Source organism: Danio aesculapii, chromosome 9 (genome assembly GCF_903798145.1).
Source record: "Danio aesculapii chromosome 9, fDanAes4.1, whole genome shotgun sequence".
NCBI classification, from domain to species: Eukaryota; Metazoa; Chordata; class Actinopteri; order Cypriniformes; family Danionidae; genus Danio; species Danio aesculapii.
This window is the reverse complement of record NC_079443.1, coordinates 31,349,722-31,367,529: the sequence shown is the minus strand read 5'-3', so window position 1 is coordinate 31,367,529 and position 17,808 is coordinate 31,349,722. Positions and strand designations below refer to the sequence as shown.

Here is a 17,808-nt window from a genome sequence, read left to right as displayed (position 1 = left end):
CTCCCTCATTAGCATAGACAGCCTTGAGTGAGAAGCAGCTGTCTGCCATTAGAGTTTTCGAACCAAACCTGCCATATATTCAGCGCATCCGGAAAGTATTTTTAGTTCTTCATTCATTCATTTTCTTTTCGGCTTAGTCCCTTTATTATAGGGAGGTCACCACAGCGGAATGAACTGCCAACTTAACCAGCACATGTTTTAAGCAGCGGATACCCCTCCAGCTGCAACCCATCTCTGGGAAACATCCATACACACTCATTCACAAACATACACAATGGACAATTTAGCCTACCCAGTTCACCTGTACCACATGTCTTTAGACTTGTGGGGGAAACCAGAGCACCTGGAGGTAACCCATGCTAACGCAGGGAGAACATGCAAACTCTACACAGAAATGCCAACTGACCCAGCTGAGGCTCAAACTAGCAACCTTCTTGTTGTGAGGCGACAGCACTACCTACTGTGTCACTGCATTGCCTTTTAGTTCTTCACTTTTTCCATTTTTTTGTTACAGTCTTATTTCAAAATGGATTACAAATGTATTTATTTCCAAATGTTTTCTCCAAACGTAACGCCTAGCATTCACTCCAAAGAGTTCAATTTTAGTCTCATCAGACCAGAGAATTTTGTTTCTTATGGTCTGAGAGTCCTTCAGATGCCTTTTGTCAAGTTCCAGGCGAGGAGTGGCTTCCATCTGGTCACTCTACCATACAGGCCTAACTGGTGGATTGCTGCACAGATGGTTGTCCTTCTGTAAGTTTCTCCTCTCTCCGCAGAAGAACACTGGAGCTCAGACAGAGTAACCATCAGGTTATTGATCACCTCCCTGACTAAGGCCCTTCTCCCCTGATCACTCAGCTTAGATGACCGGCCAGCGCTAGGAAGAGTCCTGGTGGTTCCAAACATCTTCCACTTACGGATGATGGAGGCCACTGTCAATTCACCTTTATTTGTATAGCGCTTTTACAATGTAGATTGTGTCAAAGCAGCTTCACATATAAGATCATGGTAAATTGGAACAGTGTAGTTCAGTTTTCAGTGTTTAAGTTCAGTTCAGTTTAGCTCAGTTCAATGTGGTTTAATAATCATTACTGAGAGTCCAAACACTGAAGTGCAAATCCATTGATGCACAGCTCTACTGCTCCCAAACCATGCAAGCCAGTGGCGACAGCGGAGAGGAAAAAAAAATAATTAACTGTGCTCATTGGAACTTTCAGAGCAGCAGAAAGTTTTCTGTAACCTTCCCCAGCCTTGTGCCTCGAGACAATCCTGTCTTAAGAAATTTGCAACAATTTTTCACATTGTAATTATGGGCTATTGTGTGTAGAATTTTGAGGAAACAAATACATTTTTAATCCATTTTGGAATAAGGCTGTAACAGAAAAAAATGTGGAAAAGTGAAGTTCTATGAATACTCTCCGGGTGCACTGTAGATAATGTCAGCGACTAAGAAGCATTATAAATGTCAAGTTTTAGGATGCACGAATGAACAACGAAGTCTCTGTAGATTGCCTTCTTCTGAGAATCTTCTTTTGACATTTTCAGTTTTTCACAGAGATATGTTAACAGAGATAATGCTCTCTTTTGAAAAGAGCACAATCTCATTTGAATTTAAAGCGACAGTCAACAATACAACACACTTTGCATTAAAGCCTAAAAGGGTCAGTTTCAAAGAGTTATAAATAATTTTGAGTATTTTTAACTGAAACTTAACATACACACTCTAGGGACATCAGACTTATTTTAGATCATGTAAAAAGGGGCATTATAGGCCCCCTTAATTTACAGAAGGCAAAATAAGATGCACTAGTGACTAGAACACACACCTCTTCACCTCTCTACCTCCAATTCGACATGCAGAATCTGCCAGAAAACAGCCGATGACATCTGACTAGAGCCAGTGCTGCAGAATACACTGAAAAAACCCAAAGCTAAACCATGCTCTACAACCTCCTGACATTGCCTGATGGTTTGGTGTGTCCCGGGCTTGAAAATGTCAATGTCTGTAAACTGTAAGTGTGCAGGCAGATGTTCAGGCCAGTCTTATTTCCCTGAGCGTGTCTGTGTGCAGAATCATTTAAGGTTTAGATACTGCGGAAGGACATTGTTCCAGAACTGAGGGTCCTGAGCACCATCTGTTTGCTTCCTCATTTTAACATTCTGTTTGCCTCTTTGCCTAGTTTTCTGTGTTTCTGTCTGTCCATTTGTCTGCCGGCGTGCAGGTAACACATTAGGTTTGCCTTTCTGTTTTGTTATTTTCTTGGTCTTTTCTTTCTCTTCCTCACTTTCATCTTCCTCTTCACCTTCTTCCTCCTCACTTTCCTCCTCATCCTCCTCTTCTTCCTCACCCTCTTCTTCCTCTTCTTCTTCCTCCGCACTAGTTTCTGTCTGTTTGCGTCTATTTTTCTCAGTTATTATATTCTTTTTTTCTTGCTTAGTTTCTTCTTCCTCCTCTTCATTTCCCTCTTCTTCTTCATCATCTTCAGTAATTGTCCTGTGTTTTCTCCCATCTTTCCCAGTTTTTATATTTTTATTTTCATTTTTAGGTTCATCCTCTTCTTCTTCACCCTCTTCTTCTTCCTCTTCTTCACCCTCCTCTTCCTCCTCTTCTTCCTCATCTTCATTTTCCCTCAGCTTGCTGCTATGTTTATCTTTTTTAACATTTTCTTTCTGCTCTGCTTCTTCTTCCTCCTCTTCTTCCTCGCCTTCTTCCTCTTCCTCTTCACTAGATTCTCTCCGTTTCTTTTCTTTCCATTCTGCTTCCTCCTCCTCCTCATCTTCCTCATTTTCTTCCAGTTCTTCTTCTTCCTCACTAGATTCTCTTGTTTTTCCACTGTTTCTCTCTGATTCCTCCTCCTCTTCTTCACTCCCCTCTGCCTGTTCTTCTTCTTCACTGGTTTCTTTCTGTTCTGCTTCTTCATCCTCTTCTTCTTCCTCAGTTTCTCTATCGCTCCCTCCACGTCTCTCTTCCTGCTTGTCGGTATCATCATCATCTTCTTCTTCCTCATTTTCACTTTTGTCCTCTTTATTTTCTTCATCATCTGTTTGCTGTGTCTCTGTGCTGTGCTGTGTCTTTTCCTCTTCCCTGAATGTCACTTCACTACTTTCCATTTTTCCCTCTTTCTCACCCTCTTCATCTTCTTCCTCAATTTGTTCACCTCCTTCCTGTCTTTCACTGCCTTCATCTGACATTTTTTCCTCATCTTCATCTTCCACCTCCTGCTCTTCTTTCTCTATCAGACTCTCTTCTCCCTCCTCGTCTTCGCTTTTGTCCTCTTCTGTCAGTTCTTCATTATTTTCCTCTTCTTCTTCCTCTTTTGTCTGGTTTTCCTCTTCCTCTTCCTGATTTTCCTCCTCATCCTCATTTCCAACCCCACTCTCTTCCTGTTCTCCTTCCTCTACATCCTCTTCTTCCTCTCTCTCACTCCCATTTACTTCACTTTCGCCTTCCTCTTCATCAGATCGATCATTCTTGCTAACATCCTCACTCTCAGATCCTTCAGTTTCCTCCTCATTACTGCTCTCTCCTTCCTCAGCATCGGATTTCTCCTCATCCTCAATCTGCCCCTCACTGTCTTCATCCCCGCTTTCTCTCTCTTCTTCCTCATCTTCAGCATCTTTATCTTCAGTTTCCCCTTCTTCTTCCTCTTGTCCTCCACTTTCCTCCCCCTCTTCACTTTCAGCCATGTCTCCACTTCCTCCTCCTTCACTCTTCTCTCCCTCAATTTCACTGCTCTTTCCACCATAATCATCACCCTTTTCCTGTCCAACTGCATCTTTTTCCTCTTCTTCTCCCTCCTCTTCCTCACTGTCCTCTCCTCCTTTTTGAGCATTCTCACGCTCTACTTCAGGTTCGTCTACAAAAGCATCGTCTTCCTCTTCCTTCCCACAACCATCACTTTTATCCTCCTCCTCAGCAACACTCTCTTTTTCTTCTCCTTCTGTCTCACCTCCTTTCTCATCTTCATCATCATCCATCTTTCCATTATCATCTCTCCACACTTCATCTGAAACTAGCTCATTCTGTAAGTCCTCTATGATCTGCTGTTTGTTTCTGTTGTCATCTGTTTCCTCGATTGTTGATATATCTTGAACTGTGCTGTCCTGTTCCACTTCCTGCTCTGGCAGGATCTTATTTCCTGCTGTTTCCTGAGATGCCGATGCACATGAAGACATCTCATTACTTTGTACTAGTGAAGTTTCAGAGAGAACCTCAGCTGCTTTTATCAGTAATGGTGCAGCACTAGCTATAGCCATAGCTGGTAGCACTGAAACTACACTACCCATAAGGGTCTGCTCAGACTGTTGATGAGGGGTCTCTGTTACCAAAACTGGCTCTTTAGGTTCAACAGTTTTCAATTTCCTTTTGTTAAGCGGTGAGTGCCTGAGCTGCGGTGATGAACTTGTTGAACTGAACAGTTTACCAGATTCAGTTGCTTTTGCGGTGGAAGATTTATTGGTTGCTGATTGGTTATTGGACCATAAATTGGAAACTGAGCGGCTTCTCTCTGGAGCTAAGCTTTTAATAGATGGAAATTCATGTTTCTGTTCAGCAAGGGCTTTGTCGGTGGGTGACTGGCTATTTTTATGGTCAGACTGCAGGGTGGAAGCTGATTGGCTTTTTTCTGCAGCTGATTTTTTGCTCTTTATTGGAGGAAAAGATATATTCTCTGAGCTCTGAGGTGTTATGCTCTCCTTTTCCCCTTTTTCTGTTGCTTCTTGTGCTTGCATTACAGATCTAAGCTGCAAACTTGAGTTTTCAGGCTCCACAGCATTCTCCTTTTTTACTTTGGACATTCGTGCGGGTATGGAAACTGATGGAGGGCTGGGTGTTTTGGGTGATGGTTCTGCGATTGGGCCTCTTTCCACAGCGGTTCTCTTCTTTTTTGCTTTCTTTGCTGTATGATCACTAGGGGTGTCAACAATTATCCTTCCATTTCCTTTTTCTGGAGTGCTTTGCATTTCGGCTATAATTTTGTGTGGTGTTAAGTTCCCTTGTTCCTGTGTGTCGATCAGTGTTAATCCAACCTTTTCAATGGAAGGCTCAACGTCACTTTGAGCACCTATTTGAGGTGTTGGTTTGACTTTACTAACTTCCATCTCACCAGTGGGCATTTCTCTAACCTTGATTGGTGACTTAACCCTTTTTGAGGCTTTTGCTGAAATACCAGCCTCTTTGGTTTTAGGAGATTGAACCTCTTGAGTGCTTGTGGGTGTTGTTCTAACTTTTTCAACTTCCTGAACTGAAGAACTTGCCTGTTGAATCTTAATTGAACTTGACTTGGTCTCTTGCTCTGTATCAGAAAGAGTAATAACCTCTTCACCTCTGCAATCTTTACTATATGTGTCTGCTTTTGAAACGGCGTCCTTTAAATCAAAATTAGTACTGCAAGTTTCATCAAGTCCCTCATTTTCTTTTGCTGATATTCCATCTGGAGATGATTTGACTTCTACTTGATCTTTATATTTATTATTTGTACTCTGGATAGTTTTTTTGTTTGTTTTGGGTTGCACTTTGCTTCGTAGTGCTGTAACAGAAGAATGTTCCTCCACTTCTGCAGTGTTCTCTACATCTCCAGACCTGGGCTTCTTTAGCATTAGATTGCTTGATGATTGAGATTCTGTTATTGATGGATGTGAAACAGAAGGATCCTGTAATTCAGTGGGCAGGACCTGCTGAGAAACATTCTCTTCCCTTCCAGCAGAAGTCTGTTAAAATAAAACAGTACATGTTTCAATTATTAATACAGTTTCCCTATAAATAATTTTGTCATCTTGAGCGCAATGAACTACTGCTCACCTTGTTTGACAGGCTGTTTTCAGATGTTTCAACACACTGGCAGTCCTCTGGGCTCTTGGTGATGGGTGTGACTGTATTCATAAGAATGACAGCTGCTCAATTCTGACTATCAAGTCTATATTTCCTGCTAACAGATAGAGTGGGATCTTGAGAATATATAAAATATATATTTACATGAAGGTTCCTTGGCATGAACTGTGATGGAGATATCCACAGGGGCATCAGTATTAATGTGTTTTGGAGTGCTTTTTGAAGATCTGGGCTGTAGGATGGTGCCTGATAGAGCTAGTGCAGTATAGCTGGTTGTAAGAGGAGGAAGATTGCTAAATTCTGGACCAAACTGTGCAGATGAGCTCTCCTGAAACATAAACAAATGTTTTACTCTGATAATACTTTATTTTTCATCCCATGTGTTCAAGAAAATAAAATCCATAGTCATTGGCAATAATATCCACTGCTGAGGTCATACACATTTTTTTGATGCACATGAGGGATTTATTTGGTAAATATCTTTGCATCATATGCCAAAAAAATCTAATTAATGGCTTAATGAACACTTTTTAGTTAACAATGTACAATAAGCTGTTGATTTTAACAGTACAAATATAATAATCTTTACTATTTGCAAACTAAGCATTTGCTTACTCACAAAACCCATAGTAAAGATAAACAGATTTCTACAGGTACCATTTTGTCAAGCATGGTTCGCTTCAGAATCAAGGAGTAAATATCACTATGTTCACTGTTCCACTATGGTTATGTCTGCATTTTTGGGTAGGTTTACCATTTTGTTGTGGGTCTACATAAGATAAGATGCTGCTTTATTTAATAAATAATACATTATTTAAAAATCCATAACTAATGTTCTTGGTGATGTGGTAGTCTCTCTGCTGGTTAAGCCAACATGCATGTATTACTAGCTGGATGATTGAAGCACTTATTTTGGTGAAAAACACACATTTATTTAAAGGTTATTGGTTTGCATATTTAAAGCAATAAGTCAGATCATTGTTCAAGTACAAACAACTGAGAAATTCAGAGTTGCAGTAAATGTTACATTAGTTACTGTAGCTCAACTTAAATATGCTTTTTAAGGCAACTGACATGCATGCTATAAACTAATGACATTTTAAGCCAGTGTGGCTTAAGTGCATCTTGTTTCATCCATAAAAAAATACATGCTCAACATATAAAACTATAATAACTATGCTTTAGAAGTATTTGTCATGGTAACTAATGGCAACTAATGGAACCTTACAAAGTGTTTTGCACAATCTGGTTCAGGGTGAAGCATAAAATAATAGAATCTAGTCATACAAATCACAACAAGTCACATTTAATGTGACCTTCATGTACAAAAGAAAAGAAAAAAAGATTCATTTTTAATAAGAATCACCTTCTGCAAAGTACATAAAGTGGCCAACGCTAAGGGAACACCTCTATACATCTCCATTAAAGAGTACAGATGGCCAAAGAACCAGAAGTGTTCTTTTTCTTACCCTCTGTCTGCGTCTGGCACGTGTTGATAGGCTCCAGCGGTGAGAGGTTGGAAGAGGTGAGGAGAGAAAGTTTGATTGTGAACTGAGAGCAGATTCAGGGTCTGGAATATGCTCTAATGGTTGCCCCTGTAACATTGAGGTATAACACCTGTCCAGGTAAGAGTAGGTCACGTCTTCATCCTCCAAACAAACTTCTTCACTTTCCTGTTGCCGTGGCCGTGCGAACACCAGCATATGACTGGAACCACATGCCACCTATATGCACACAAACAGCCACAAAAAAGAGCTGTCAGGTAATATTTCCTTAGTTTGGCATTTAAAGGAATAAAATGAACATGATAATATTTTTATCATAACTTTATATCTTACAGTCATGACTGAGTATTCAAAGAACCTCTGGCACACAGTTGGACTGAACTGATTGGTGAAGTTTTCATCTCCATGGCCTAACTTCCCATGATGGCCATCTCCAAACGTGTACAGAAGACCACTATCTGAAAACCCATAGGAACGTGTATGTATAATATATGAGAGGTGTAACAATACATGTGTGGCATAACAGTAGCAACCGTCTAAATTGTAGATTTAACTTACTGTAAATGTCTTGATAAAAAGTCTTTCGGTAACACTTTACAATAAGGTTCATTAGTTAATGCATTTACTAAAATGAACTAATCATGAACAACACTTGTACAGCATTTATTAATCATAATTAAACATTTACTAATGCATTATTAACATCCAAGACCATGCTTGTTAACAATAGTTAATGCACCGTGACTTAACATGAACTAACAATGAACAACTGTATTTTCATTAACTAACGTTAACTAACATGAACAAATACTGTAGTAAATGTATTGTTCATTGTTTGTTCATGTTAGTAAATGCATTAATTAACATAAACTAATGAATCTTATTGTAAAGTGTGACCAGTCTTTCATTAACTAATGCCATATATCAACATATTGAAGTACTATTGTTTTCTACCTTTTATAAACTTGCTTTTAACCAGTTAACAGATTTTTACCATAGCTTTGTTGCAGTATTTTACCATTGTGAACACATTTAAAATGATGTAAAATTTATGGCATGTACAGTTGAAGTCAGAATTATTAGCCCCCCTAAATTATTAGCCCCCCTTTTATTTCTTCACCAAATTTCTGTTTAACGGAGAGAATATTTTTTTAACACATTTACACACATAATAGTTTTGATAACTCAGCTCTAATAACTGATTTATTTTATCTTTAATGCCATTGTCAAAGATTGATCCATGACAACAGTAAATAATATTTTACTAGATATTTTAAGACACTTCTATTTATTGTTCTATTCTATAAGTTATTGTATAATGATGGTTTGTTCTGTAGACTATCGAAAAAATATATAGCTTAAAGTGGCCAATAATTTTGACCTTAAAACGTTTTTTTTTTTTTTTTACTGCTTTTATTCTAGCCAAAATAAAACAAATAAGACTTTCGCCAGAGGAAAAAATATTATCAGACATACTGTGAAAATTTCCTTGCTCTGTTAAACATCATTTGGGAAATATTTAAAAAAGAAATTCAAAGGGGGGCTAATATTTCAGATTTCAACTGTTTATAGTTGAATTACCCAAACCTCAATCACAAATACAACTTCCAGGCAACATACAAATCTATTAAATTAGCATGAAGTAAGCTAAAAGTGTCTTCCAAATGTACAGTAAATATAACATTGGAACGTTCATTTATATGGCTCATTCCAGAATTGTGGGTACATTTCAAGCATTATGCATTCATTTTCGTTAAACTTGAATGACAGAATCCAGAATCAATTATTAATGTAAAACACTGCAACATGCTTAAATGTAGTAGGGAACAATTAATGCCTCTATTAATTGTTGTCAAACTACTAACAGAGTTGACATTTCACACCATTTTGTGCTTAAGAAGCTTACCTCAAACAAGATACCACATGGCATGTCTAAAACAGAATTGTATGTATTTTATTATATTATCGTTTTCAAAAGGGGGAGTGAGAAATTGAGCTGACGTATAATCTGATTGTTGTGTCCTTTCATAAGTGATGAAACAGAGTTTACCAGAACATCAGTAGGCACAAAATTGATTTTATATTACTGAAATTAAAAATGATAAAAAATACAGAAACTGAATATTTAATTAAGTAAACACACAAAACATGAGAATGATAATAACTAAAGCTGAATGTATGTTTCAAGAGACAGAAAAAAATCTGTCTCTTTAAGACATAAAAAATCTTTAAGCTAATATCTTCAAAACAAAATATCCCTAAATACACAGACAAACTAATTAAGGATAATCTACGAGGCTAAATATACCCACAATTCTAGAATCACTCACATGTTTATGACTAAATGATACGGAAATCTTTCGTTAACTTATTTATAGTTAAATCTAATCTATTTTGACCTTTGAGTTAATTATCAGCAAAGCTCCACATCTCCAAAATATCTCTTCCATGTGAAACGCTCCATTTGTGTGAGTTAAATAAACAAGAATTTAATAAAGCTGAACACTCTACAGTTTGAAATTCATTCATTCATTTTCCTTTGGCCCTTTATTTATAGCCAGAGCGAAATAAACAGCCAAATTATCCAGCATATGTTTTACACAGCGGATGCCTGCAACCCAGTACTGGGAAACTTCCATACACATTCATTCACACACACACGCATACACTATGGCCAATTTAGTTTATTCAATTCACCTTTAGACTGTGATGGAAACCAGAGCACCCAGAGGAAATCCACGCCAACACGGGGAGGACATGCAAACTCCACACAGAAATGCCAACTGACCCAGCTGGGACTCGAACCTTCTTGCTGTGAGGCGACAGTGCTAACCACTGAGTGTCGCCCAGTTTGAAATTATGAAAACAATATCCCATAATCAACCTATTTTATTAAGTGCATTGAAATACTTTACCTGTTATAAGTGCACTATGCTGTTCTCCACATGTGACATGAGTGACTCTGCCTTTCCTGAAATGGCCGACAGCCACCGGTGAATCTGCTACAAACACAAGCGTTCCTAACCCCAACTGTCCAAACTCTCCACCGCCAAAGCAATATAACTCGTCCTCTAAAGGAAAGAGAGATAAAATTCAAAAATATCAGGAACATTCAGTATTAAGGTCATATAATGAGAGAGAAAAAAGAAACAAAAGAGATAATTGTGTGTGTGAAACTGAACAGTGCCATTTCAGTGGCCTAAAAAATCACAATGACACATTTTGCAATACTGAGGTTACTTATTCTGCATAGCAATTTGCACAATTCTGACTAATTTTTATGTTGAAGCAGTCATTGTAATGTTAAAACTTAAAAAATGGCTCAAACCCACTCATTCCTCCATAAATAAACTGTTTTCTATGACTTTCGCTTTATTACTCATTAATTAATCATTTACAAGCCTGCTCGACCAAATAGTTGACAATTTTTTGAGTCACTATATTTTTTTGAGAGGAGTGCCTAACTTGACTCAGCCGGATTCAGCCATCTCTACCATCTGGTTGAAGTATGCTATTCCAAAAAAGTCCACTAGTTGTCACCAAGTCAATTAACTGCACTGACTGGTCACAACATTTCTTCTACCATTGAATTCATAATTTTTCTACACTCCATAATGCTTTGCGTGAATTACAGATTACCTGTAAAACTAGAACTAAAAATGGTTTTCAAAACTAGGTACAGTAAAGTGCTACTGTTCTACTCTTCATTCGACCATTAAATATTACAATTAAATAGATAATTACTTTTAGCAGATCTTGAATGATCCCAAAAACTAAAGACAACTCTTTCTATAGGAATATTGCAGGCATGGTACGTAATACTGTACTGCACAAAAAGCAACTAAAAATTATTTGAAGCTACAAAACAGTGTGAACTCAATAGAGCTCTTCTCACAGATCCTTATGAAACTAAAGATGCATAATGTTATTTTCATGAAAGGAAAAATAAAGCACAACAAAAAACATACTTCTCATTCATTATTACACTGTAAAACCCAACAGTCAACTTTATCAAATGAAATGAGTGTCGTTAACTCAAAATTTACTGAAAGTTAATTCTACTCATTTGAAAAGAGTTTTGAACTCAGTGTTGAAGGTAATGAGTTAATTAAATACCTCATTACTTCAACTTTAATGGAGTAAGTTCACAGTACTAATATAGATTAGTTGTTTTAACTCAAATGGTTTGTAGCCATTGGTCTCTGGGTTTTACAGTACTCAGTTTGAGTTCTCTTCATTTATTGGGTTTTACTGTGCTTAAATTGCTTCGTTTCCTCAAATAGATTAAGTTCACAGAACTCATTAGGATTTGTTTTTGAACTTAAATGGTTTGTTGCAATCAGTTTCCTCAAATGGTTTGAGTTACCGTTAACTTTTTACAGTGTATTTAAAATGATTTTTTATGCATCACTGTGCAGTATCAAACAACATAACAAAAAAAAGATATATAGATGGTATTTACATTAAATGACTGAGATCTATGTATTTAGTGACATCTAATTGTTCCTAGTATACAATTTTAGATATTTAAAAGAGATTACAACATAATAGGATTATTTATTACATTATTATTTAAAATGATTTGTTTAATTTATGTCTGTGTGGTATCAAGCAACATAACATAATAAGATATATAGATGGTATTTACATTAAAAGACTAACATCTATGTATTTAGCGATATCTAACTGTTATGATAGTATACAGTTTTAGATATTTTGAAGAGATTTCAACAAGATCCAATGGCAGATATGTGACAAATTACTGTCTTATTCATTTTTGTATTTTATTTTAGTCCTTAAAGGTATGTAAGCATGCGAAAGGGTCTGTAGGAGTTTTGACGGTGCTTGATTCTAAAGGAATTTGTGTAATTTGAAGGATGTAGTCATCTACATTGTTCCAAACCAGTTGAAAATGATCTGGAGTTTGGCCCGCACAGACTGCTGTTTTGAAAAAGTAACCAAAGTATTGAAAAAATCTCATATTAAGAAGCCTTACAGCTGTATTTTAAGTCTTCGATTATGTGTTTCAGGACACTGTGTGTGCATCTCCTCCATCACCTGTGAGGGCGAGTGTGTGTTTTCCTCCACATGCCACCCGCAGAACGCTGTGCAGAGACTCAACCCGCTGAGGATGACTGTGATTCGCCAGCTGATGAGCAGAGAGACCCAACCGTCCATCTGCACTTTCCCCAAAAGTGTAAACATCCCCGCTATCTGAAACACACCAAATTAACAACAATGGGGTATACTGTATGTACACAAACTTTTAATTTTCAGTCAGCCAGCCCAAGCGCTTATGGTGAACTTTCTTTCCATTATAAAACTGCCATGTTATAAATCTAATTTCTTTAAAGATTTGAGATCTTCACAGCCTGATAGATATATATAAAGTTGGTATCAGACCGTGCAAGTAGCACTACATTAAATTCCCACCATGTCTTTAAAATATGAATATCTATTTTACCCCAGTATTTTCAATGGAGTTTCTGCGCTAGTCTGTTGCTAATGGCGGTGCTAGTGTTTACACTTTCATCTCGTTATACACTTGAACAACTAAATGAATGCTTAAGTCTATTTACTTGATTGTATTTTAATTATATTACAACATTGATGATGTAAAAGTAACCTTATAAAATTGAAAATAGTCACTTTAACTTTTCACCGAAAGTTTATCGTTGACTGAAAAACACTAGCTGTGCATATAGCATATTTAGCTGGGTGCTAAAGTGGAATATATGACAGCACAGTTTTCATGTTTAAATATGAGTATTGTGTTGATTGACAGGTGCTCACCTGTGACCAGACCCGAGTGTCTGTATCCACATGAGACCCAGTGAACGGATTGCCCCAATTTTAGCTCTTTAGGCAATAAGGCATGGCTGTCATTTCCAAATCCAAGCTGACCCGCAGAGTTATCACCCCACAGGAACAACCTGCCATCTTCTGAAATAGGCACAAACCCATTATTTTTGAGTTTTTAAAAGTTTTAGATTCGTTTATAACTGGTGTATATCTAGAATGGAAAAGAAATAATAACGTACCTGTAAGTGCAGCAGAGGTGTGGTCACCTGCAGAGAGCAATCTGATTGGAGTGTAGTCACAAAAGGGGCGGAGCCGCTGGAAAGAGAAGCTGTCTTTACAGTGGCCCAATCCCAACTGTCCATCACTGTTTCCTCCAGCTGCAAGTATTTCTCCTTGTGCTGTAGAAATGCCATATGTTCTTTTACTTTCAATTATCGGTCAAATTTCTATAACAGGAGTTTTTAAATAGAGTAAAAGAGTACATGGAAATGTAAATATAAAGACATAATGTTATAACATAATAATTCATTCATTCATTCATTTTCTTTTCTGCTTAGTCCTTTTATTAATCTGGGGTCGCCACAGCGGAATGAACCACCAACTTATCCAGAATATACAGTTGAAGTTATTAAACCCCCTTTGATTTTTTTTTTTTTCTTTTTAAAATATTTCCCAAATGATGTTTATCAGAGCAAGAAAATTTTCACAGCACGTCTGATAATATTTTCTCTTCTGGAGAAAGTCTTATTTGTTTTATTTCGGCTAGAATAAAAGCAGTTTTACATTTTTTATGAACCATTTTAAGGACAAAATTATTAGCTCCTTTAAGCAAATTTTTTTCGACTGTCTTCAGAACAAACCATCATTATACAATAACTTGCCTAATTACCCTAATCTGCCTAGTTAACCTAATGAACCTAGTTAAGCCTTTAAATGTCACTTTAAGCTGTATAGAAGTGTCTTGAAAAATATCCAGTAAAATATTATTTACTGTCATCATGGCAAAGATAAAATAAATCAGTTATTAGAAATGAGTTATTAAAACTATTATGTTTAGAAATGTGTTGAAGAAATCTGCTCTCCGTTAAACAGAAATTGGGAAAAAAATAAACATGGGGGCTAATCATTCAGGGGGGCTAATAATTCTGACTTCAACTGTATGTTACACAGCGGATGCCCTTCCAGCTGCAACCCATCACTGGGAATAACATAATAATAATAAAAATAATAATAATATTAAAATAAACAAACATTTAGTAATATAAATAAACAAATTAGTATAAAAGAAACTAAAAAATTAAGCCAATAATTATAACAATTAATTAACAATTTCAACAAAAATGATTAAATAAGATTCAGATCAATTAAATTTTGATAATATTATCAAATTTAAATAAATAAAATCAGGCTACAACAAATAAACACAAATTAAATTTAAATAATTATTAAATGTGACTAATAAAATTATTTTATGTACATGGAGTACAGGAGTTCATGGAAATATAAATATAAAGACATAATTTTATAACAACAACAACAACAACAATAATAATAGTAATAATAAAATAAATAAACTTTTTAGTAATATAAGTAAACAAATTAGTATAAAGATACAAAAATTGATCTAATAGTTAGAATACTTATTTTATAATTTATACAAAAAAATGATTGAATAAGATTCAGATTAATTAAATGGAGATAATATTATCAAAATAAATAGATAAAATTAGGCTACTTTAAACAAATACAAATTAAATTAAAATAATTAGTCAATTTGACTCTAATAAATGTTTTATATACACGGAGTACAGGAATACATGGAAAATAACATAATAATAATAAATAATAATTAATAAAAATAAATAAATAAAATGTAACATAAATAAACAAATTAATATAAAAGAAACAAAAATTAAGCTATTAAATACTTAATTAATAATTTATATAAAAATGACTGAATAAGATTCAGGTCAGTTAAATTTTGATAATAATATCAAAATAACTAGATAAAATTAGGCAACAAACAAATACAAATTAAATTAAAATATTTATTAAATTTGACCTATTTAAATGTGTAAACAAATAAATTGCAATATAATAAATAGAAATAGTAAAGCGGTTGCTTGGTACACTGTAAAAATGCTGGGTTCCACACAATTCCTTTGTGTTGTCCCATAGCAAATCAATTAAGTTAACTTAACCATTTTTACAAATCTAAGTAGATTGAACATAAAACAATTAAATTGTCCCCCAATAAAACAGAACTTCAGAACTGGGTTGTTTCAGCTCATTTTAAATTAGTAGTTTGAACAAGCAGCAAAAGTAATGTCAAGAGTTCACACTTAGCTGATGATTCATCAAAAGCTTGTTTGGCATGCTGTCCCGGAAGAGAGCCCCGAGCTCAAGGGATCCTCGAGCCCGGGGCTTCCTCCCGTTTGCAGAGCGAGAGGGGAGCCTGAGCTCGGTGGATCTCAGAACTCCCCATCTGCAGTAGCTAAGGGAACACGTGAGGCAAAAAAGGGGGCTAGACAAATGCTTGATTTTTATGCATGATGTATATATTTGGATGGTGGATGGAAACTGGAGAACCCGGGGAAAACCCACACGGACACGGGGAGAATATACGAACTCCTCACAGAAACACCTACCGACCTGGCAGGACCAGGGCTGGCAGTGTTCTTGCTGTGGGGCTAACAGTGCTAACCACTGGGCCTCCGTGCCGCCCGATCTATAGTGAAGGAGGAGAATGGGGAGGAAGGGGGGTTTCTTCCAAACAAAAATAAAGTGGACTGAAAACTGTGGTTATTTATAATAGCTTATGGCTCATATGATTGGATGATACTGATTAGCTTAATACGAGACCGGCTGTGATAAATCATAAGCACGTGATCCTCTCGAAATTAGTTTATAAATAAACCTCACTTTGTGTAGGGTATATTTACAACAGCATGTTTGTCTCTAAATGAAAGCTTTACTTACAGGTGCTTACGAGTGTATGATCTGTCCCACAGGCAACAGACTGCACTCTTTCACCTTTAAGAACTGTGTGATATCAAAAAATAAGGTACATAAGAAATCTATTGAATCAATCTAGGGCCATATATACTTGCAAAATAAAAGCAAGTTTTGCAAACAAAAATAAAGTAGTGAGCAAAAATAAATAAATAAATAAATACAAATCTTCAAAAATCGCAATTAGCTTTTTAGTTGATCGTGAGATTGCGATGCTGTTTTCACTTTGCACTTCACATTTCTGTGCGTTTCACTTTGTGGCCCTGATTTGACAAAGGGGCGGAGTCAACGGAACTTGGGTGTTTACGGCAGGCCCGGACCTACTGGGCTAAATTCTTATATCTCAAGACTTTCCCTTTGCAGTTCTTTATTTTTGTTAGCAAAATAAAAAAAATTCTCAAAAATAAATTTTTGCTTTGCGATTTTTGAAGATTTGCATTTATTTATTCATTTTTGCTCAATACTTTATTTTTTGTTTGCAAATCTTCTTTTATTTTGTAAATATAAATGGCCCTAGATTGACTTCATAAAAATCTGAGCATGATTATAGTAAAAACCTTCATGCACGTCTCACCTTTAACACAGACCGGTTTAGTCACTGGTCCTTTGGTTTGCAGACCAAGCTGGCCTCTGTTATTATCTCCAAACACAAACAAACGACCCTGCTCTGAAAATATCATAACAGAGACATTTATTACCAAATATAGCTATAGTTACAAAATTGCAATGATGATATGGAGAGGCGACAACCTGTTACAAAGGCTGAATGTGACTGCCCACATGAGATGTGCACAGGTATATCACTCTTCAGCCATAACCTGCTGGGCGCATTGTTTGCTATTTTACTCTTTCCAAAGGTAAATACAGCACCTGTGTCTGCAATAAAAAAAAAAACAAATAGGTTTAGTGCAAAATATGCACTTGGTCAGGGTGGTTCACATACAAAGCAAAGAGCAAACCTCCATGTGCTCAGGAAGACAGCCCATTTAAATCCTTAGAAAGCTTCCAGCTTCCCAGAATAGCCTCTGTGTGTAATACTTGAGAAGCTCAAAGACATGATTACAGTGTCACACACACAACGTCTTATAAGCACATGCTAAAATACACACACCTGCATTGAGAGACATCATACAGACTGACAGACAGGATGATACACTTTACAGACAGACAGACAGACAGACAGGAACACCTGCATAGACAGACATACATCATACAGACTGACAAACACAGGATGATACATGTTATAGATGACAGACAGACAGACAGACAGACAGACAGACAGACAGACAGACAGACAGACAGACAGACAGACAGACAGACAGACAGACAGACAGACAGACAGACAGACAGACAGACAGACAGACAGACAGACAGACAGACAGATAGATAGATAGATAGATAGATAGATAGATAGATAGATAGATAGATAGATAGATAGATAGATAGATAGATAGATAGATAGATAGATAGATAGATAGATAGATGAACAGAAAGGAAATATCGTACCTGGTATTTCTGTTTCTCCAGTCATGGCCTTCTACACCTCTGTTGTGCAGATGACATTCCTGAAACCGAAGTTTTATTTAATTTACTTATCTGTTTAATAAGCAAATACACGTATGTTTAAAGGCGAGAGTTCAGCATCCGAAGGCACCGGTA

General features: G+C 36.4%; 1 protein-coding gene across 1 annotated transcript; it reads right to left on the bottom strand.

Moving 5' to 3' along the window:
* Positions 1-1,733: 1,733 nt before the first annotated feature.
* Positions 1,734-17,680, bottom strand: rpgra (retinitis pigmentosa GTPase regulator a). The gene is made up of 13 exons (XM_056466108.1): positions 17,656-17,680; positions 16,900-17,025; positions 16,724-16,816; positions 16,117-16,179; positions 13,377-13,535; positions 13,129-13,278; positions 12,394-12,549; positions 10,251-10,406; positions 7,669-7,793; positions 7,300-7,554; positions 5,975-6,158; positions 5,801-5,871; positions 1,734-5,709 (listed from the first exon to the last, which is right to left on the bottom strand). The coding sequence occupies exons 1-13, from the start codon at positions 17,678-17,680 to the stop codon at positions 2,074-2,076; spliced, it is 5,199 nt and encodes a 1,732-aa protein (XP_056322083.1). The 3' UTR covers positions 1,734-2,073.
* Between the last annotated feature and the right edge of the window lie 128 nt (positions 17,681-17,808).